This window comes from Hermetia illucens, chromosome 5 (assembly GCF_905115235.1).
Source record: "Hermetia illucens chromosome 5, iHerIll2.2.curated.20191125, whole genome shotgun sequence".
Taxonomy (NCBI): Eukaryota; Metazoa; Arthropoda; class Insecta; order Diptera; family Stratiomyidae; genus Hermetia; species Hermetia illucens.
In genome coordinates, this window is record NC_051853.1 from 10,521,907 (window position 1) to 10,545,249 (window position 23,343).

General features: G+C 46.3%; 1 protein-coding gene across 1 annotated transcript in view; it reads right to left on the reverse strand.

Moving 5' to 3' along the window:
- Positions 1 to 1,242: 1,242 nt before the first annotated feature.
- Positions 1,243 to 23,343, reverse strand: part of LOC119656713 — a 92,727-nt gene continuing 70,626 nt past the window's right edge. Inside the window, exons 2-5 of the mRNA XM_038063232.1 lie at positions 19,759 to 20,029; positions 12,164 to 13,234; positions 11,915 to 12,106; positions 1,243 to 2,191 (exon numbers count right to left, since the gene is read on the reverse strand). Of these exons, the coding sequence (XP_037919160.1) occupies positions 2,052 to 2,191; positions 11,915 to 12,106; positions 12,164 to 13,234; positions 19,759 to 20,029 (1,674 nt within the window). The 3' untranslated portion in view covers positions 1,243 to 2,051. The remainder of the gene's footprint in view (positions 2,192 to 11,914; positions 12,107 to 12,163; positions 13,235 to 19,758; positions 20,030 to 23,343) is intronic.

The following is a 23,343-nucleotide window of genomic DNA, read 5'->3' on the forward strand; positions in this document are numbered from 1 at the left end:
GGACGACATTGCTGTAAATTCTAGATTTGAGACGTTCGTTGATAAGTCGATCACAAAGAACACCAGTTGTGGAACGCCACTTCATCCAGGTTGCGTTAATGCGTGAAGCAATTTGATAACGCAGTTCTCCGTTGGCTAATAGCATTAACCCGAAATATTTAAATCGCTTAGTTCTGGACAGGTCACTTTCACTGGCAGTGATTGTGTCTTCTTCATGTTGATCGGTCGTCAAAAATTCAGTTTTGTTTAGATTCAATCTGAGACCGTGTTTCATGAGGCGATCATTCCATTTTTGAACAAGTTGTTCGAGATCATTTTTGCTATTAGATGCTAGGAAATCATCTGCATAAAGCAGTGTGTAGGGCGCTGGACGTTGTATATCCCGTGGAAGTCACTAAGTTTGCGATCGAACGTATATTAAGTTGAGGGTATTCAGCTTTGAGATATGACAGAATATCCGTTGGGCCTGTTTCCTGGTGGAAGCCTCGAATGATTAAGGACTGTGTCCTTAATGAGGGAGTGGTGCTTCTTGTTGCGTTCAGGTGTAGCTCTTTAAGAAAAATGAATGGCGAAGTAACTGGTCCTCGACGAACTGCACGAATATGAGGGTCCCATCTGTCCTCGTGTTTTAATGGTGTCTTTTGACCCCTTTTTCCCGGTGATGCAAGGGATCTTTTTCTTTTAGCTTTTCGGAACAGCAGGTAAGTTCGATTTGGACTGGTAAGGGGATGTCTGCGGAGCACTTACATGCTTAGCACTAACCTGCTTCTAAGTTGTCTTTCTGCGAACTGGTACAAAGTTGAAGGGGTCCTTATTTGATGTTTCATCCCCTAACTAATTCCAGGGACATATCTTCAGTTGCTGCTTTTTTAACGTCAATGTTGGATGGTGCTGGTTGCTGCTGTTGTTCTGGTTGCTGATGTTCTTCATGTTGGTGGTACTGGTGATGCGGTTGAATCCTCTCATCTCTGACGACTTGCAACTCCTCCTGAAGTTGAAGGATGAGCGCCTGCTGGTACTCAAGCTGGCGCGCTGTCTAATTTGGCTTAGGAGGTCCGAGTTTCCTCCAACTGTTCTGCGGGGCCCGAAATCCTTTCCTCCCCCGATGACTCCAGTAGGGACTTATTTTCTGTCCATTGGAGGACATGCTGTCCTCCACCTTCTCAAATTCTCTAAGTCAGACCAAGGGAAGGGTTCTTGACATGATATTGTCCTCCATATGAATGAAATGAAACAAATTCGCTTCGTCAAATTCTAGTTTGTATTTTTTTACGCTCACATTTGACACAAATTTGCTACATACACTACATCTTAATCAGGGTTAAACCTTAATACAAAGTCTATTCATACATATAACAATATTACAACAGCATTTCATATAAAAATACTCTCATACAAAACAGGCAAAAACTGAGTAAAACGTTAAACTGTGTCTTGTATAATATAAAGTAAATACTAAAGTCCGGAGCATCCCCCGTCAAAAACAGATGCCCCGCCTCAATCAGTTGGGAGTTATCAAATATTCTCTAGTCAATACAATGATAGTTATGTCAATAGTTGTCACAAAATAAAAGTAATGTACACATTTGTAAATCTAAAAATACTTTTTCGTCAGAGTCTCTACTTGATAATGCGTCCTACCCTAGAAGGAATTGCAGTACTTCTGCAAGCACGTCGATATCGGGTGCATCCTGTTTCAGTTCTCCCGGAATCGTGGGTATTGACTCGTAGCAAGGACACGATTTTGAATTCAATTGAAGTTTAAAGTCACTTTGAAATGTGATCCCGAAGCAACTGAAACAGGATACCCACCCTCGGTTACAATAATTATGAGGTCATTTTAACTACATACAAGGAAGGCAGCCGAGCGGGCTGTGAACCACGGTCCGCACCAGCGTTTTGTTAATGTTTCATTATCTAATTCAGTAAAAGTCCTACCAGTACATGAAACAGTGTTGAAACTTCTTTTTTTAATTTGTCTTTTGCTTTTGTATAGTTTCTTATCACACATTTAAGTATTTTTGGTGGTTTATGTCCTAAATCTAAGAGAATTACGCGACGTCCACCTGCTTCTTTGCCTTTAAGTACTTCCATAGATATTCAATGGACCATGCAATGGCACATATGTAGATACACACGCTCTGCGCGTGAATGCAGATGGGATAACTTCCTGTCCAATCACGGATGGCACCTGGAAAGATAAAAGAAGGATTAAAATAGGACATTTTGGAAAATTGACTGTATAGTGTGGAAAGCATTAAGAGACTCATTGTGGCCAGGCAATCTCCAGGGGTCAAAAGAAGAAGGCGATGAGGGACAACAAGGAACAACATGCAGCAACCCTCTGCCAAAAACCAAAAAAAAGGCGGAGACGAATGGTGGAGCACCAAAGAAGGAAGAAGAAGGAAAAGGTGGGGAGACAAGGGATTATAGACCAGAATAGAAGGAATGATCTTTGCGGAAGTCCTCAGCGAGGATCAAGCCCGAAGACAGCGGAGCAGAATTGTCTTCTATTCGGAAAACGAAGGGCGATGGAGTCCTTGCCGAATTGGGTCTTAAAATAACAAACGAAGGTGAGTTCTGTGAAGCGGCCAAAGGGCTACTGGGAGAGAACGCTCTGGTTTCTAGCCAAGAATCCACGTGTTCACCGCAAATCCGAGATCTTCTCTGCCTCACAGAAAAGACTCACGTAAAAGAGGACATCAAGCGCGAACTTCGGCAGGTAATCAGTCCCTGGATTGGTATCACCCCGCGAATTCTCGAAGCTGAAAACTTGCTGTCGTGGAAGTTGCCGAGGGATAACCCAGCAAACTTTTTAAAAGCAGAAAAATCAGAATTAATTGTGTAATATGTAGGAATTCAGTCCGCCTCCACCAAATGTAACAAATGCTTAGATTATGAGCATTCGTCTGCAATCTAACGGGGACTTGACAAGAGGGCAACATGCCATAGATGCGGCCAGGTAGGTCATAAAGCGAGAGTTGTTAACATGATCCGCATCTGACAGATCAATATGCCAATGAACGCTCACGAATTGCTAGCACAGGTCGCTGTGGAGATAAAAGCTGATGTAGGGCTCATCAGTGAAGAGAGATGCTTCAGATGCCTCGATTTTGGCTATTTTGCGGCGGCATGCACTAGCCAGTATGATAGGTCGAGGAGTTGCAGGAAGTGTGGGGAAGAGGGCCACCTCATCAAAGATTGCACTGGAGATCCACGGTGTATGCTATGTAGTGGGAAAGAGGGCGTGGACGACCGGCGTGTTGCGGGAAGCAGCAGATGTCCGGTATATAGGAGGGAGCTGAACCGCACAGGCAAATGAGATTGATACAAATCAATCTCAATCACTGTGAGGCAGCTCAGGACCTGTTCTCGCAAACCATTCGAGAGTCGAATGTCGATGTCGCGGTTATTTGCGAGCCGTACAGAAACCACGGCGGTGCGACTTGGGCGGTGGATGAGTCTGGTAACGCCGCAATCTGGGCGTGCGGAAGACAGTCCATTCAGGAAGTTATGGCCCCTCCGGCAGCCGGTTTTATAAGATCGAAGGTCAACGGTGTCCATATTTACAGCTGCTTCGCTCCTCCTAGTGCAACCTTAGCACAATATGAGGAGATGTTAGACAGTCTGGTGTTGGACACTAGAGACCGCAGCCCTAAAATCATTGCGTGGGCCCTGGAGTGGGGAAGCCGATCGACGAACACCAGAGGTCAAATTCTGTTGGAGTCATTTGCGGAGCTGGACATCGTGCTGGCCAACGTTGGATGCGTGCCCACCTTTCGAGGAAGAGGGTCGAGTTCGATCGTTGACCTGACATTTGTTAGCACTTCACTGGTGAGGGAGATGGCTTGGCAAGTGAGTGAGCACTACACCCACAGTGACCATCAGGCCATCTTCCTCCGCATTGGGAACCGGGGAACCAGTCAACGACGCCCTGGAGGTGGAAAGGCTAAAGCGGTTGGCTGGTCTATCGGAGCTTTCGACGAGGAAACATTCCTGGCGACATTGGAGGGAACCCATGATCCGGATGGAACAGCGGTGGAAAGGGTCACACAGCTGTCTCAGCGTGTAACCGAAGCATGCGACGCTATGATGCCACGACGACGTTTGCACCACGGCAAGAGGCCAAATTACTGGTGGAACACGGAGATCGCTGCCTTGAGATCCTCTTGTCTCCGAGTGAGGAGACTTTCCCACAGGACAAGGGGAAGGCCGGAGCACCAGGAGCGTGAGGAGGAATACAGGGACCTGCGAAGCAACCTTAAGAAGGCCATTCGGAGAAGCAAGCGGGAATGCTACCAGAAGCTCTGCATGGAGGCTAATACGAATCCGTGGGGTACAGCCTACCAAGTTGTAATGAAGAAGATCCGCGGGCGAAAATCACCTCAGGTGACATGCCCACGGCTCTTGTTGCAAATAATTACAACTCTTTTCCCGCAGCAGGAGCAGGACGAAAGAGAACTCCAACTGGCAGCTCAGCAGGACGTCTGCTCGATCCCTGATGTTACCGAAGAGGAACTTTGGGAAATCTGCAGACGTATTGGGGACAGCAAGCCTCCGGGATTGGACGGAATTCCGAACAGGGCTTTGAAGGTGGCGGTCGAGGCCAGACCAAGGTGGTTCGCAAGCACATTCGAATCGTGCATGGCGGAAGGAGTGTTTCCCGCCCAGTGGAAGAGGCAGAAGCTGGTGTTGCTACCGAAGCCCCGAAAACCACCCGGCGTGCCCTCTTCATATCGCCCTATTTGTCTCTTAGACACCATGGGGAAGATGTTGGAGAGGGTGATTACAACAGGCTGCTCCCGTTCATCGAGCTTGCGGGTGGTCTTTCGGAGCGGCAATCTGGGTTTCGGCGAGCCTGTTCTACGGTCGATGTAGTAGCAAAGGTCGTGGAATTGGCTCGAAATGCAATGGCCATGGGCAAATGCTGTGCTCTGGTGACGCTGGACGTCAAAAATGCTTTTAACTTAGCCAATTGGGCCTGGATTAAGGGCGCTTTGGCCAAAGTGGGTGTTCCTAGCTACTTGGCTCGGCTCATCGAGAGTTAATTTTCGGGCAGACTCCTCTGGTACGAGACGGACGACGGGCCGAAGGAGTACATTGTGACAGCAGGTGTACTTCAAGGTTCTGTATTGGGACCGCTGCTGTGGAACATAATGTACGACGGGGTGCTTGGCCTTCGCGTGCCGGAGGAGACAACGCTGATTGGTTTTGCGGACGACCTGGCGGTAGTCGCAATTGCAAAGCATCCCGAGGACGTGGAGCTTTATGCAAATGAAGCCATTCATACCATCAGGTCATGGTTACGAATGGCCAAGCTGGACCTAGCGGACAAAAAGACGGAGGCGGTCCTCATTACCAACCGTAGGAAGAACAACACGGTTACCATCCAGGTTGGTAATCGTGAGGTCGTCTCAAAATCGGTTGTCAAATACCTGGGGGTGATGATCGATGCCAAGCTGAGTTTCAAGGGACACTTGGATTATGCGCGAGAGAAGGCAGCAAATGCCAGCTCATCCCTTGCAAGGATGATGCCTAACGTGGGAGGGCCGAAGTATAGTCGCAGGCTACTCATCGCGGGAGTGGTGAGGTCGATCCTGCTATACGCGGCCCCTGTCTGGGCGGGAGCGTTGAACCACGCTGTCAACCGGAGGAAGATAAGTTCGGCATACCGGCCAATTGCGCTAAGGGTGTGCAGCGCATTTAGGACGGCGTTGACGGAGGCAGTGTGTATCATCGCAGGAATGATCCCTATAGATCTTCTAGCGGGCGAGGCACACTGGCTCTATGAAAAACGGAAGGCAAATCCAGTCGAGGTGAATGCGGATTTCCGAAAAGCCATCAGGAGAGAGTTGTGTGACAAGTGGCAACAACGATGGGATAACTCCGACAAGGGCAGGTGGACCCATACATTGATCCCGTGTATCGAGAAATGGGTCAACCGAAAGCACGGAGAATTGAATTACCACCTGACACAGTTCCTTACGGGACACGGTGGCTATAGGAAGTACTTGCATCGCTTCGAGTTGGACGAGTCTCCCAACTGTCCTGAATGCGGTGCTACACTCGAGGACCCGGAGGCACGTTATGTTCCATTGTCCCAGATTTGTGCAGCAGAAAAGGAGGTTGAACAGCATCTTAGGGGCGGACATCGAGCCCTCCAACCTGGTGGAAGAGATGCTAAAGTCGGAGGAAAACTGGATGCCGGTAAATGAGGCAGTAGCCGTGGTGCAGACAAAACTTCTGGAGTTGGATCGGGCTCGGAAGGCGGCGAGACGTGACATGGACGAGATGGTATAGCGAACCAGAGCCTCCCCCGCGAAGTAATACTTCACGGTGGTCCCGCGGGGAGGGGCGGAAGAGTGGGGGTGGTTTTAGTGAGTGCGAATCCCACACACTGCTGCAACCTGGCGCAGCAGCGTTTTTCTAAGATTTCCACCTCCATCCATAAAAAAAAAAAAATCAGTGAATAGTGACGAAACAATCACCCAGCTTCATGGCACCCTGATTTATCTGGGGACTGAGGGATTATCTGAAAAACCGCTGCCTGCTCTATGAAACGCTAGAAGTTCAGAGGAGGATGGTGGTTACGTCGGGAGTAGGGCAGGGATTCATCCTAAGGCTGGGCCTCTGGAGCGCTTCATGTGATGTTCTGCTAAATCTCAACATTTCAGAAAAGTCGCGCCTGGTCGGTTATGTAGATGATGTTGCGGAATTTGTTTCTGGACACACAGTCGCCAAGCAGACTTGGCATATTGATTGGAGCTCCCACGCCTTCTAATGAGTCCAGCGCAGTCTATCCTGTTCTATGACGCAAAGGTATGGGCTGATGTGAAAGTGCAATTTCGTCTCTTTGGTCTTACGTGAGTACCTGTCGAGTTGACTTAACCACATGGTCCTCTTTGGATACAGATTGATTTTGTGACTACAATGAGGGCCTGAGAGCACAACAATACCAGTATATCCTGAGTGCGTGGTTCAGTTTATTCATACCAGTGGATGCAAAACCTACCTAAATCTCTATTGAACTATAAAGTACGGTACCCGTGTTGAAACGCAACACCACGTCAAGGGTCGAGGGCCTCTGTTCGCTTGAACGTATCCATAATCCCCATGAAATACCCACTAGAAGGTCAATCGCTATAACTGAACTAAACGCAAATGAGATAGGAACTCTGCCGGGACATGTGAATCCGCGGTCCATCCCGCTTCCCATGGTACCAGTATACCTCTGGTAAGATTTCGTGACCTATTGCTACTTCAAAATGATTCCCCGTGCAGACTCGGGTCTGATCGCCCTAATTAAATCTTTGGAGCATTCGCTAACTGCATCACGGCCAGTACAGCGTACCGCGATGACACCCGCGAATGTTCTCCTCGGCCACTTAATTTTGGTCCCAGCGATAGGGTTGCTGCCCCGCCTTCCTCGTCACCATCAACACTGGAAGTAAAAACATGGGGAATTTTGAGGGAGGCTTCTGCCTATCGTATTGTCTCTGAACCGGTGATAGTAATGGCGGGAATGATTCTCGCTCCCCTTCTTGCTTAGGAGCGTAGAGCTATATACAACTTCAAGGGAGGTGCTTGTTGAAAAGAAAATAGAGCTCGACCGGTAAAGGGGACGTACGGCGGGAGTTTCTTCAACTGATCGTTTTCATTCTGCTCTCCCTTCCCGTTGATAAAAGAAATTCCCTAACTTAAAGGCTCATCAAGGCGGGTGAGCTTGATGGCTAGCCTCAAGTAAGGGGACAAACGGGTCTAGGCTAGCTCTCTGACGACAGGGAGGTGATTAGTTGGTAGTCCGAAGGCGTACCGTTGTAGGAATCGAACACACGCATTAACACACGCAGAACCGTAAAGAATCATTAAAAGACGGGGCTCCCGAGCACGGGATTTGGGACAATCAGCCAGCTAATTAGAAACATTTCGTTTGCAGTTATTTCGGTGGTGCTCAGGTATTTCGATGTTGGCTTCACAGCAGTGAAACCAACTGAGACAACGACGAACACAAACATCCATGACGACTGCGGTTCGAAGTTAGTGTAACGAGATTGACTGGTTTGCGCATTGTCCCTATCATGGGTTGAGCTTATTCGAGCGAGCCTATGTCGACTGGTGCTGTGGCGTCCATCATCCATATCTGACCAGGTGTGATTCTTTGTGAATTTTAAGTCGGTGCAAACCATCATATGACACGTTTCAGAGATTCCGATCAAGCATAGAACTTTGAACCCCATCTCATATGAACTCAATTTTCTGAGGAGAATCACTCGTCGATAGTAACGGCTGCGTGTTTTAGCTCATCTGACCGTTTGCACTCTCCCTCAATCGTATTAATTTCATATTACCCCGCTCTCAAACCGTAATGTTTTTGCGGTAGGTCTTCCACAGTATGAATGATGTATTTGCTGGTTGAGCGTTTCAAACATTTTTTCAGTCGCCTCCAACACGCTTAAAGGATGGCACGTTGATGGCAACTAAGTATCACCTTTACCTTTCTCCATCACAGCAGCTTTTATTGAACATGGTGTTCAATGAGCTGCGAGTATTTGGGTGATCAAGAGGAGGCGGCGGTCAAAGGGTGATATAGGTCCCAGGGCGAAACGTGGATTGGTACCCACGATGAAGCATAAAACCTGGAAGCGCCTGCTAAACCAACACCAACAGCTCTACTACCAAACTCTATCTCCAGCTCCACGTGGTGGCAGCTGGGAGTTCTTTCTTAATGAGAAGCTGCAAACGGAGAAGGTTGAAGGCGAGTCTCCCGCGCCTAAACATGGGAAAAAAATGCACCAACTGGTCCTCCAGGTTGAGGGTTGGATAGGACTGACAACCCCACATGGAAAAACAAAGTTACGAAGCCATGGGCTGAGCCTCGGACAGGCTGAATTTTACAACGACGAACCCGGCAACGACAACGGAATAACGATTTGCGCATTTCCTTTGCGCTGATGCAACAGCATTGCAAGAGATGCGCTGGACTGGTTTCCTGAAGAAGAGCCGCTTCGCCATATATTTTAGTGGCCATCCAGCAAACCATCTGCTCGGTGTAGATTCCTTAGTCAGCCAAAAAATTAAACCTACTGTTATCGGCTTTGAAAATATAAGCGAAAGGCTATGTACTCTGGGTTTGCGAGGCAAATTTAGAAATATAAGCCACATAAACGTTCACACCCCTACAGAGGAGACTGCAGAGTCGGAGAAGGATACCTTCTACGAGGCAGTTGAGTGGACCCTTGAAGCTTGTCTCTAGTGTGATATCAAATTCATACTTGAAGATTTCAACAGTCAAGTAGGGACGGAGCCCGTATTCAATCGATACGTCGGCTCCCATAGCTTACATAGGGATACCAATGACAACGCACTGCGGATTATTCAGTTAACAGTATCGCACGAAATGGTTGTTGGAAGTACCTGGTTTGCGCGGAAAGCGGTCCACAAACATACGTGAGCATCTCCAGACGGGACCACTTTCAATCAGATTGACCACGTGCTGGTCGAATGCCGCCACCTCTCAGCCTTGATGAACGTAAGAACATACCGGGGGCCAATATAGACTCGGGTCTTGTTGGCATAGTGCTTTGAACTTGAATTACGATGCCAACTACAATCCTCTCTGACAATCAGGTGAGAATGAGTACCGAAGCCATTCACAACACAGCCCCCACAGCGTAGAGACTATCGCGAACTCTGTCGAGCGGAGAAGCGACTTGACAAGCGGAAAAAGGGAACCTGGGAGAACCAACAAGTCTGTGAACTAGAAAAGTACAGGGAGCAACCGCACCAGGCGTGGAAGTTTTACCAATAAGTCAGCAGAATGAAGCCTTGTACACTTCCATGCTCATCCTGCCGAGACAAAGAGGGAAATCTGACGACGTGCAGCAATTATAGAGGTATCACGTTGCTGAGTACCAGCTATAAGATATTCTCAGTTATCTTGCTAGGCCAGATAGCCCCATACGCTCAGAACATCATTGACCCGTACCAAAGAGGCTTCACTGTTAAACACTTTAAAGTCACCTATGACAGCATAGGCAGGGTAAAATTGTACACGGCCATGCGAGAATTCGATATCTCAACGAAATTGATAAGACTCACTGGGCCGACCCTGCCCAATGTACGGGGTCAGATAAAAGCTGCAGGATCACTCTCGAGACCATTCAACATTAACAAAGGTCTAAGACAAGGGCATGCCTTATCATGGCCTTGGAGAAAGTGATTCGCGAAGCAGACGTAAATGCAAGAGGCACCATCCTCTTCAAGTCCACCCAACTACTGGCCTATGTTGCCAATATTGACATCATGGGAAGAACAACTTGAAAGTACAGTCCACCTCCATTCAGATCGAGCAGATGGCGCGAGAACTCGGGCTGCACATTAATGAGGGCAAGACGAGTACATGATGGCAACGTCAGCGCCAAAACCGAAAGAACGAACAATATCGAATCGCACTGGTCAAACGAACGCAATGAAGATAGGAGACGACGACTTTGAGACCGTTGAAAATCTTTCCTATCTAGGGTCGAAAATCATAACCGCCAGACAGAAAAACCGGGTTGCCTGGAGTTCCTTATTAAGGCAGCCTTGGTCCGGATACCGATTGTGGCGCCGTTGATGATGAAGAGGAGATTTGATTGGTCCTATGACTAGTTCCTTCCACCCAGCAATATATTTTACGGATCTGAGGATCACATTGTCCTTGCACTAAAGCATACTTAAGATAATTGGTTTTATCCTGATCGCCACCTCTAAGTCTCGCTTTACACGTAAAAAGCCTTTATTTGAGACTGCAGGGTGATGAAACATTGAGTCAAAATCGCCGTATCCTGCAGATGGTCTACCAGAAGAGCCATAAGGAGGGGGAACCAGGCAATAGGAAAGATCCTGCAGGATTCCGGGCCTTGAGAAACCTTGGGGCAATGGGGACTTCCCTCCTTTCTGCCTCCGTCTCGGCGGGCCTGTCCACTGGTCCTTATTTTCTCTTCATCGAGAAGTTGCTTTGCTGTCTTTTGAGGATGGTGGTTATGAACAATTTTTACCCTTTGGATTCCCAAAGTGTGACTCCTACCTAATGACTAGTCACATGTTTCTAGCATTGTCTAATTACTTCCTCTAGTTCCGTTTTGTCCACACGGCAGTCCAGGTCCATTATTTCAAGGTTGAACGTCGTTTCCAAGCAAGAATCGTAGATTTCGACTGCAGTCTACTCCAGCATCTTTTGGCGTCATGCTGGGTGGTCATGGTAGCCCTTCGCGTTAGTTCACTACTGGGATAGCTTATAGCTGTCGAGAGCCACTAACTGAGAGATGCGAGTCGACTTGGTTTAAAAATTAGTAAGTAACCTTATCAACCAGCAACTTTATCTCGGTACATGACGCCATGGACAATTGGTTGAGTGAGAGGTCTGAAGAGGAAGCGCAATAGTTACTGAGGACTTAGGCTCAAGTGGCAGAAACTTTGAAGAATTCAAGGGAACACTTATACAAACAGCAAATTATCCCGGGTGGTTCACATAAAATCTTAAAAAGGAGGAGTTTTCAAATTTCACTAGGAATTGTAAACGACAAATAAGCTCCAATAAGCCATCCCATTCTGCTATTGTCATTGGAAGCACTCAAAGATTGCAATGATTAACCGCTCCTAGTAGCTGCCAGCCAATAATTCCGCTGTCATTTATCTCTAGCTAAGGACAGCTGTTCCCTTCAGCACTAGCTGATGTCGGTCACCAACACAAATGGTGATCATAAAAGCAAATTTAGGTAAGGACGCCAGACAGCTTTTAAGGATATCGAATTGGTAGACCTCGGCGCAAAACCGGGATGTCTGGAATTCCTTATAAAGGCAGGCCTAGACCGGATATCGGTTGTTGCGCCATTGATAATGATGATGATGAAGGAACAGAAAAACAACTTACCGATTAGCGGTCCAAATGCAGAGACAAAAATTGCCTTTCCAATAAGGTGCCAGCCAAAAGCTGATGGCAGCTGTTCCAGTGAACAGTACTCTGAAACAGTCAACGTAAAATTACTGAGCGCCGATCCCCTGAAGAATCCACAAATCGATAGCCAAACCATCAACATCGTCCAATCAGTCTGCTCAGCCATAACTGTAACGGATACAAATATAAGTAAAATTTCAAACCAATAAATCTTTCTTAACTCACTTGATCGTGTGATACCCACGAAAACAATTGACACCAAGAAAACACTCCTCTTCTTCACATTCAAACGGTCGAAAATCGGTGGGAAAACAATACGAGCCGCAATATCGGTAATGGCTGTTACTGACAAACAGAAAGCGACATCGAGTTTACTATAACCCAAGTTAGCGAAGAAGAAGGGTGTGACCATTTTGAAGTTCATCTCTGCCACGTAGAAAATTGACAGCCCAAACAAAAGATTCAAAAAGGACAAGTCCTTGAGTAGTCCAATGTCCATCAGATCTGCAAAGCGTTTCCAAAAGCTAGGCTTTGCCGGTGGATCCTCCGGTGGTGCTGGAGTTCCTATGATGCTTTCAGTTCGACCAAAAACTGGTTTCAATTTGGCGAAAGAGTCTCGGTGAAAGGTAGACATTCCAAGGTGAGTGTTAACCCGCCGAATCGCCTGATCGTGTCTTTCCAATTCTTCATCTCCGACATTCATGTGAATGTGAACTGTGCTTCCGGTGAAATCCAAATGCGAAAGATTCGACATGACTGACATTTTTCGTTGTCTGATTTTAGCATTCAGTTCTGTGTTGGACAACGCTTCTAATTCAGGCACTCCTAACAGTCCATTGTTTGACATAATTCTAGGGAACGTTGGTCGTTTGGGCATACCATTCTTTGCGCCATTCAAGGTGCTCATTGCCGCTTCGGAGAAATTCTTCCTGATTTGATTATCCTTATTGAACAGTAGAGTGTTCATTTCAGGCAAGGAATCCTCGTCGTCCTCCTTTATAGTTTTCATTTCAGGCACGGATATAAGTTCAACATCAACTTGCTCTTCCTTCATATGCCATTTAGCTGGTTGCAGCAGTACCGAACCCAAAGCGGCATGCAGCGCAACACCAGCCAGGATCAGAACAGCACCACGAAATCCATATTCTTCCAAGAATATTCGCACTAATTGGGGCATGATCAACATTCCTATGCCTGTACCAGCCATTGAAAGCCCAACGGCCTGTCCACGTTTATTTTTGAAGTAATGATTCAATGCTACGAAAGCTGCTGACGTGGCAAGACCAACACCGATTCCTGGAATGAGAAAAATTTGGTGAGATTTTTTTTGATATTGAACCAAAGGGAAAATTTGGCGAAAAATCAATTTATTGTGTATTTATATGTAAGGAGGGGAATGAGCTTCATATTAAGGACACAAATAGGGTTAACCTTTTAGTCGAACAATGAGACGTGCCGGCTTAGTGGAATTGGGAGATTTCCGCTTCTTCCTCCAAGATCCAGAACTTGCTATAATTTGCGGAGAAGGGCGCATCAATTCTAACCTCTGAGAGGACCGAGCTGCGTTGTCAGCAATAGCGTGCAGGGACCCAGACCGGTGCATCCACTGTAAAGCGTATTGGGGCGATCCAGTTTGGTCCCTTAGGTCGCCTTGTTGTGCCCATTTTATCCGCATTCAGGAGGTTCAAAGAAGAAAAACGTTCTGGATGATGCTGATGCTTTACCTCACGCCATTCATGGGACATCTGCTCATTAACTTGGCCGTATCTACCAGAAGAGCATCTTACCGAGCAAGGTTTGATCAAGGACACCTCCAGAGTGATTGGAATCTTTTGTATCCGATCTATTACGTGTTCCTCTTACAACGGCGCGAGTCTATGCTTTTGGTAGCTCTGGCCACGTTTGGTTCAACTTTTCTAAGACTCAGGATCTCAGGCAAGCTTCATCTCTCTTCGTTTGATTTTGCGTTAGCTGCAGAGAAGTCCGGCTGAGTTGATAAGAGTAGGTATCCAAGTACCTCTGTTCACTCATCGTAGACACGCTTCTTTGTTTTCAATAGATACCACTTTCATCCTGAAGGTGAATGCTGTAATTCTCCCAAGGATATCTACGGTGACACTGACAGTACGGGTAGTCGGATCTTAGTGACTTCATTAACAAAAACTTCAACTGCTGGATCTAGCCCTCGGAATCCTTGCAGGTATCGACATTTTCACAGCAGGAAACATGACTAACTTTTATACAGGCCACTTGGTTTAGCTGACGTTTCTACGTGCGATTTATTTGATGCATCTATCGTAGTTTGGCCAATCAACACATCTGGCTGCAAAACAGCGTCCCGCCGGCTATCGCTGGAATCTTCGTTGACATGCATTTTCACACTAGGATGGCAGTAATATCTTTCAGATCTTGTTATTGTGGTCTCAATCCTGGACGACTTCAGGATTACTCCAAGGCCCCGAAATGTGCCTACTTTCCAACCCAGATTTCTGAAACACAAGAAATTCGTACGAGCCATACGTTTCTCTCCTGGGTAGGCCCTTGTCTAGTACGTTTCATACTACTGTCCTACAGAAGTTCCGAATCGGTCCCCTAAACAATATACAGTGGAATAGACATACGGTCCCGCTTCGGCTGCTGCATGTCCTTCTCTGTTTTAGATAGTTCCGAGTTGCATTATCCGCTGGCAGTAAGAAAATGTCCTGGCAAATGTAAACAGCAGCAGGCGACGTAGATAAGTTGCGGTGTTGGCCACAACTTCATTTTCAATTGCAGAAATGAAACTCCAATGAATCCCTGGTGACGCAGGGAATTTGGGACGTATCGTATCCATTCTCTAAACCCGCCATGGACTAAAATGTCAGTGTGGGAACTCGGTAGCTCGTCTGTCAAAACTTGAACAGCATTTTTGACATGCCCCTGACCAAATTATGAGTACTTAGTGAAGTCTACACTTTTCGATCTCGATTGCATCGCCGTGTACGTGACAGTTTGGGACCGGATTTTTATCCAACCTTTCTGAGTCGTTGGTTTTAATGGAAACACATCTACCTTGACGATCCACAACGTGCGTTCAGCAATTTCCTTGACGAACGTTTTATCCAGACTTTGGTTTGGGGGCGAAACTCCCAGTTCTTACCTCGCCTTGAAATTGACATTATGTAAGTTCAGCTGAGAAGCCCATTGGTTGTACTAGCCATAGCCCATCAGTCGTGGAGTTTTTCGAACTCAGTGTGTAGTGGCAAGACCCAATTTGGCGTACCTCTCCCTGCCCAAAAGGACTTTTCGATGGTGCTAGGACGTCACCATCACCAGTGTAGTCGGACTAAGCTTAACTCATTCGAGGAGAAGGCTTCAATTGTCGTGATGATGACGGCTACTATTCACCCCACACCCTACATAGTTGTAACATACAGAGTTGTCGACAAGGTCAGAACCTCCTTCACCGATCACTTCAGCGTTTTTCGGATGCCATGGCTTTTATTCAGCACTAGACACCTTATTGTCGTCGTACTTGGCAGGCTAATTTTCACGGCTCGAGAGTTGAATTAGGATATCTACCTGTGGAGAGTAAGGTTAGTGTCTTTTGACAGAAATCTAAGTTTATTTTCCAGCATTTTGAAACACTGCTAAGATTGTTTTGTTCCTGACATTACCAAATTATTATTATTCTGTTGAAGGAAAGTCGCACCGCGTCCTTAAAGTACTATTGTGCCCTGTTGCTGGTTAAAGTGTACCTATTAATCATAGTATCTCAAGCAAGCCTGTAACCGTCAGGAACTTTAGTATATTCCCTACTTCCAGATCTTTCAATTTTGCATCTGGTATTAAGTGTTATCCCAGGTGCCTCGACCTACTTTGCGCAAGTGCTGGACACTGTCCCTGGACGTCATCGCACTTCGCACAAAACCTGCAGGCAGTGTCCGTAGATATCCCTAGCTTCCTAGGTGATAGTTTAGCGGACAGTGACCACTATGCTGCCCACTATGATTGGTAGGTTTTTTTGGTGCGGTTTAAGCAATCCTTTGTACGCATGGGTTCGTGTCCCCCAGTAAGCACCCTAGACTGCTCCATTCCTGGTAGGCCCGCTCAGTATAGTTCCCTCAACCGTTCTTCTTCATTTCTTAATGTCATAGCCATGGAACCGTTTCCGATTCTACAGAAGAGTTCTAGCCCGTGTAAAGGCGTCCCTGCACCCTTCTTGGCTACTTCGTCCACTGCCTCGTTGCCTTTCTACCCAGCATGGCCTGGAACCCAGAGTATCCACACCTTTGTGGAACGAGCCGATCGTATTCAATCTCTCAAGGCCTTCCCATACCAGTTTAGACTTCACCTGGTTGCACCTAAATACCTTGATCGCTGCTTGGCTGTCGGTGAGAATAGCGCTCTTCTGCCCCCTGTATTCCTTTGGAGATTAAAGGAGACACATCTGTCTATGGCGAATATTTCCGCCTGGAAGATGCTAGTATACCTACCCATTGGCTCGGAGTACATTTTCCTTGGACCAATGACACCGGCACGCGCTCCCTCTGCTGTGAGGGATCCGTAATTGTACCAAGCAATCAGTTGCTGGTTTAAGCCGTATGTCCCAACCACGCTCTCCTAATTTCCTTATTACTCCAACGTGTTTCAAACTTTTTATCAAAGTGAAACTTCGTTGTCATCTTATCCCATGGTATCAGTAACTGGGGATACCGCCTAGAAAAAATATCAATCTTCCTTCGGTTTAGGCAGCTCCTCGCCTCACTGATACTCCCGACCATCCTGAATATTGCCTTCCTTGCCTGCATCTGTAGGTGCAGATGGAGAGGGGTTAATCTCAGAAGGACCTCCAGGGATGCCGTTGACCAACGATGTTAGGAAAATTGGTCTGAAAAATTTAGGGTGAAAGGGATCCTTGTTACCCACTTTCGGAATAAAGACCACTTTTGCCTGTCTCCATGCCTTTGTTATATATCTCAGTGCTATGCTCCCTCTTACTACTCTCAGAAGAGACTCTAAGATGATTCCTAGCCCTCTCTGGATTTTCAATTTTCACTTGAACTACTGGAATTTTACCCGGATCAAGTTCATAACCGAGGAAAATCACAAACTATACCTAGACAAGCCGAACCTCAAAGACAAAGACTAAGAAGATCTTTCATCTAAATTCTCAACTTTCATCTAAATTCTCTGCCCTTATACAACGAATGTCTCCTCGTGGTTATAGAGATGAAGAGATTGCGGGAGGGGGGGGGGGGGGGGTGGGAGCACCATAACTAACGCAAAGATGCTTATGGCAAATTGGAAAGGAAGCATAAGCTTCACTAAACTCGGAGCATGATCTACGATAGTCTATGAAATGAAGATAGCCAAACTGCGTCTTTTTCGAATGTTGAGTTTTGGTTTTTGTGGTTGAATCACTCTAAAATCGCGAGTATCCTTGTTACTAGAAATGGATTACGAAGGTGAGCTGTTCTGTCGTCTTTCTAGTCTTCCCAAACGACACTAGAACGAGCCTTGGCACAACCATGGGGTATACTCTTCATAAGTTCGCTTCTCTTCACGCTCCCCTCCTCGAGCTTACGATTAAGTTTTGTTAAGGGTTGGGCTTCCGAATCTGGTAGTCTAGTCCAACTCTGCGTTGAATTAAATTGATATTATATACTTTGGATCAGCTAATCGCGATGGTCTGCAGGGTCTCTGCAAACTTGAATGAAACCGCATCCATAGTGCAGTAATCTAGTTCGATGAGTGTTAGAGAAAATGTTACACGTTATTGGAATCCAATGGGCTTGGCCCTTTAAATATGACCCCGTTATAGGATATACTTTCCATTGACCCGCGGCTTGAACGTACACCAGCTGTGCAAAATTTTACGTTCCTGTCCAATTTCATTGGTGCTCTGAGGTGGCGGGGAGGAAGACGGGGCGGCAACCCTGTCGGCTGAACCAAAACCAAGTGGTCGAGGAGAACCTCCACGTGGTGGCACCGGGAACCGCTGTATCGCATTGGCTTGCCGGCCGTGATGCAGTAGGCGAATGCTCCAAGGCCTAGCAAGGGCGATCAGACCCGAGTCTGCACGGGGACTCATCTGAAGTGGCTTCGGTCACGAAACCTTACCAGGGGTATATTGGTACCATGGGAACCGGGGTAGCCCCTGGACTCTTATACTTCGGGAGAATTCTTGCGTTCAGCTCGGTTGTTTGCGGTTGGCCCCTTAGTGTGAGCTTCATGGGAGCTGTTGGTGATGCTCAAGCGAGAAGAGTCCTTCGGGACTCGGCGTGGTGTTGCGTTTCAACACGGGTGCCGTACTCCTTAGTTCGGTAGAGATTTAGGTAGGGCTTGCATCCACCAGTATGAATGTTAAGCCATGTAATTGCATAGACTGGTACCGTTGTTGCTTGTCACAGCGGGGCTCTGATTGTGGTCCCAAAATCAATCCGTGTCTTAAGAAGACCATAGGATTAAGTCTCCACGACAGGTACCTACGTTAAAACCCCAAGGACTTAACTGTCCAATTTCATTGATACACGCAGTCTCAGATCGTATCAGCTTTGCCTCTGACAAGCGCGGGGTGATCCCAGTACCAATTTCCTCAAAGAAGAAATTATCCCTCTGAGGCACTGCAAACCTGTGGAAGGGCACCGCTAACCTCAGATCTCAAGCATAGTTTTTTGTATCAATAGTTGCGATGAGTGCCACATGTCTGAATTTCTCTTTGTAGGCGATGAAGACTAGTTCATTCTGGAGCCATGACGCTGTCAGCTGTGCCTTGAATATTGGTTCATGATCGTCCAGTTTTGGCAAAGCTATCCCAGAGACCTCAGTTCCAAGACCAGATCTACCAACCAGGAAACCAAGGAGACTAGGAAAGGGCACAAACAGAGCAAAGTAGCTATCACGCAACTATGGTTCTCGCCTGGATCTTCTTCGCATTCGCAGTGGGGTACCTGATGGAGATGTACCAGTCTTTGTTGGGTTATCAAAGGTCTACTTCTCCTCAATTGCTCATTTTCCTTTTCTGAAAGATGGAGAATGAGCTGATATTCACTTGAGGCACTGCATCCCTAGAGTCTTGATAAATATCTAGTAATCGCGCTGTCTTCCATCTAAACGTGTTGCAACCTTTCCCTTTATCAGCACTAACTCTCCCTCAGCCAACTATCTTCCGTGATTTATCTATCTATATCGCTTTTTGGAGATAGTTCAAAGTAGTGTTCCTCAAACGTTGTCAAAAAATGCCTTTGTATCTCCTCGAATTGAAGCCATTCCTTATTCGTCGGAAGATATTCATGTAGTCCTTCGGCCAAAGAAGCGAGTAAAGGCTGTTCTATGAAGTGAGCTGAAAGTTTTGGCTGTTATAGGCTAAAGGGTATAGTAACTGGCGGTTCACTTTTGCCTCCCACGTGCAGCTGAAGCTTTCACACCAAGAGCTGCCTGAAAACGGCTTGCCCTTGGAGCGTTTAAAAAAAGCATTTGTTAACTTGATCAGGAAAACAGGAGTGGACCTGCAGCTAGAAAAGGATGAGAGAAATGCGGAAAATATTTGTCCTAGAAGAATGAAAGATCGCAGTTGAGGCATTCTCTCTGGGACCTTTCAATCAAACAAATAAAGGTAGGTTCTTATATCGGTGAGTTAAGAAAAGGAACTGGGGGGAGGGGGGGTGGATAGCTTAGTGGTTAGAGCACAAGGCTATCATACGGAAGGTCACGGTTTAAATCTCACTGGTGGCAGTGTATCCTGATTTAAGGTCCGATACCAGTCGACTCAGCTGTGAATAAGTACCTGAGTCAAATCAGGGTAATAATCTCGGGCTAACGCTAGAAAAAATACTTACCATTAAGTACACTATAAGTTGCCAGTATGTGAGCCATACTAGCGGCAGGTGAGGTTAGCGCCAAGCCAATTGAACACAGTATTGAACCGGCTACTGCAACTTTCCTGTAGGAGAACTCCTTTAATAATGGTCCCACGAAAAGTCCCGAAAAGTTCATTGAGACGTCCATTGCACTCATGATAATTGCAGCACCTGTGGTCCCGACTTCTAGTGAATTGAGCAAATCTCCAAACAAAAGACCAAATGAAGGTTCTATCGATCGTGTCGCCAGCTGCAAAGAGAGAACAACAGAAAAGAAAATGAGTCACAAATTCCATTATCCATCCAGACGGATACACACAAAATATCCTTGGAAGAGAAGTATCACGCCATCAACATCATTTCAATAGAATCGAATCATGGGGATATTTTCCTCAATGCGTATTATTCTGTGAGTAATAATCCATTTTCCTGAACACTTCACTATAATTTCGTCCTTCGCCCACATGATTCGAATTCGATTGGAATGGTTTGTATCAAATTGTAAGGACTAATATCAGCATGACATCAATGGACCTATTTTCAAGACCGGAGTCAACAAAGCGTGGCCCATGTGTATGGTCTGCAGGCTCATTAAAGGCTTTGTTCCAATTCCACGGAATGGATTCCGAGAATATTTGTTCATTTAGGTAATCGAAACAAGAAGGTAATAAACATGGGAGCGTTACATTGGCTTTCTGGCGCTAGGTTACATGGGAGCCATCAATTATACATTTCACCAGACACTGAATGCCAAAGCAAGAAATCACGTGTAGTTCCCACTCTATATTCCTAACTATTTCAGGACTAATTTACCAATGTTTCATAGGTCCTATGGGGATTTAAATTATTTGTTTTCTTAATCACATATATTTTGACTATGCCTAAACATACTCATTCCTTTGACATCATGTATCTAAAGATACACAAGTACATACGTCAAATGAGCGACAATATCATCACAAATTAATCATTTCGTTTTTCAAATTTGAAAATCAAATAGTAAACAATTCTCAAGGTCCTTTTCGACATGAATGGCTAGATTCATTTTACGTTCCGGTCATATACTTGGCGACGGGTTCAGCCGGGACCATGGGCGAAGATTTCGGCACATGCCGGTACTCCGAGGGTACGGCTAGGGGTCGATCAACAGAAGCCAACTATCAACAAGCTTCCTTCAGAAAACCAAAGCTTGAGGATGCCCTAAATAAGAATAATTTCCTGAAGGACTTAATCATCATCATCATCAACGGCGCAACAACCGGTATCTGGCCTTAATAAGGAACACCAGACATCCCGGTTTTGCGCCGAGGTCCACCAATTCAATATCCCTAAAAGCTGTCTGGCGTCCTGGCCTACGTCATCGCTCCATCTTAGGCATGGTCTGCCTCGTCTTCTTTTTCTACCATAGATATTGTCCTTATAGACTTTCCGGGTGGGATCATCCTCATCCATATGGATTAAGTGACCCGCCCACCGTAACCTATTGAGCCGGATTTTATCCACAACCGGACGGTCATAGTATCGCTCATAGATTTCGTCATTGTGTAGGCTACGGAATCGTCCATCCTCATGTAGGGGGTCAAAAATTCTTCGGAGGATTCTTCTCTCGAACGCGGCCAAGAGTTCGCAATTTTTCTTGCTAAGAACCCAAATTTCCGAGGAATACATGAGGACTGGCAAGATCATAGTCTTGTAAAGTAAGAGCTTTGACCCTATGGTGAGACGTTTTGAGCGGAACAGTTTTTGTAAGCTGAAATAGGCTGTGTTGGCTGACAACAACCGTGCGCGGATTTCATCATCGTAGCTAGTAGAAGGACTTAATCCGAAACCTAAAGTCGACGATTGCTTCGCCAGAGGCGACAATTAAAACAACTTACTGTAGACGTAGCCTCAAGGAAACCGATTACTTCATATTTATGCTGCAGAAATGGACACCATGCGCCACAACTGCAGCCAAACCTGGCAGTAAGCAGTCGACCCTAGTGCCCTCCAGACATCGCCAACCGCAGGTATCTCGGATGAAACAGTTGGGCATAAAAACTCCTTCTATTGTTATTGTTGAGCTTGTGTAGAATTTCAAGTACTTCCTGGTAAAGAAATTAGGAGGTTCAATTGCATTGCTAAAAAGAACCTATTCCGTGGGAGAAAAACGTTAAAACCTTCTTTACATCAAAGTTGAAGCAAGAGGGCCGTAATGTGAACCTGTGGCTAGTCACCTTTGAGACAGAGAACCTAACCCCAGTGATGGCGATAGACCGCACTTTGAGCAGATTATGAATAAGCAGATATTACAGTGCAAAAATTGCCAGCGGGTCGGTCTCGCGGCACCAAGCCGCTATACGGGCCAAGTCAGTCTCCTAAGACACCAAACGAAGACCCTAAATTTGTCAATCTTGGGGCAAGCAACTGCCCTAAAATGCCGGCAAAATGATGACGAGGTGGATCGACTAAAAGTGGACCTCTTCTCCCCGGAAAACCCCGATCCCAATCACTAGACCATAGTTTTTTTGCAGTCGGCTACCATTGTTTTTCGTCGAAGCATTACGCTCTGGCAATTCAAGCCCTCCAGTGCCACATGAACTTCCTAACCAAATCATACCAAATTTCCAGCAGTTCGTTCAACAATTTCGGCAGTTTATTATGGTGCTCAATACGATACTCAACCTTATGACATCCAACCATGGATGTGAGGGTCATTGGATTGAACATCAACTCTTTCTCTCTGAGTGCGTAGGCCCAAACTCGAATTGTTTTTAAGCGAACACAAGCCACACATAGTGCTCTTGTGAGAAACCAAATCCCAACCTTTTCCGCACAGACAGACATCATCCTAACCAAACTGTCTCATTCCTTGGCGGAGATACTGCAATACTGATCTCCGACAAATTCCTGGCAAAACAACTCGTACTCCCCACCAAGGCCCTTAAATCCCTAGAGGTTACCACCGCCTCCATCGAAACCACCTTAGGTTACGTATACGCCGTATGCCTTTGTTGTACCAACCAATTCTTTGATCTGAACAAAATAAGCACTATCAAATCCTTTCCACGGACCAACCGCATCCAACTGGCAAATCTTGGTCTCTGAGTCTTGGGGGCAATTTCGTTCACAAGCGGGGTCGGCTCGACGTGATCGGTTTCGCCATTTGGTTCTATCGAATGCCTGATCTGGGTGCAATCTCAAAGCTTTTAAATCCCCATCAAGCGTATCAAGCCACCGTTGTTTAGGCCTGCCTTTTGGTCGTTTACCATCGACTTCGATGTTCAGACCAATCTTGGCAAGTGAATTCTCGTTAGCACGAATTGCGTGACCATACCATCCAAGACGCCTCTCTCGCAACTTTTCCACGATCGGTGCAACCCCATAACTTTTCGCGGATATCCTCATTTCGGATGTGATCAAAACTAGTCCAACGTAACATTTTCGTCTCCATTACCGCAAGACGTCGTTCATTGTCTTTTATAGTCGGCCAACACTCAGAACCAAAGAGAGCGACAGGACGGATGACATTGCGGTAAATTTTAGGTTTCAGACGTTCGTTGATACGTCGATCACAAAGAAAAC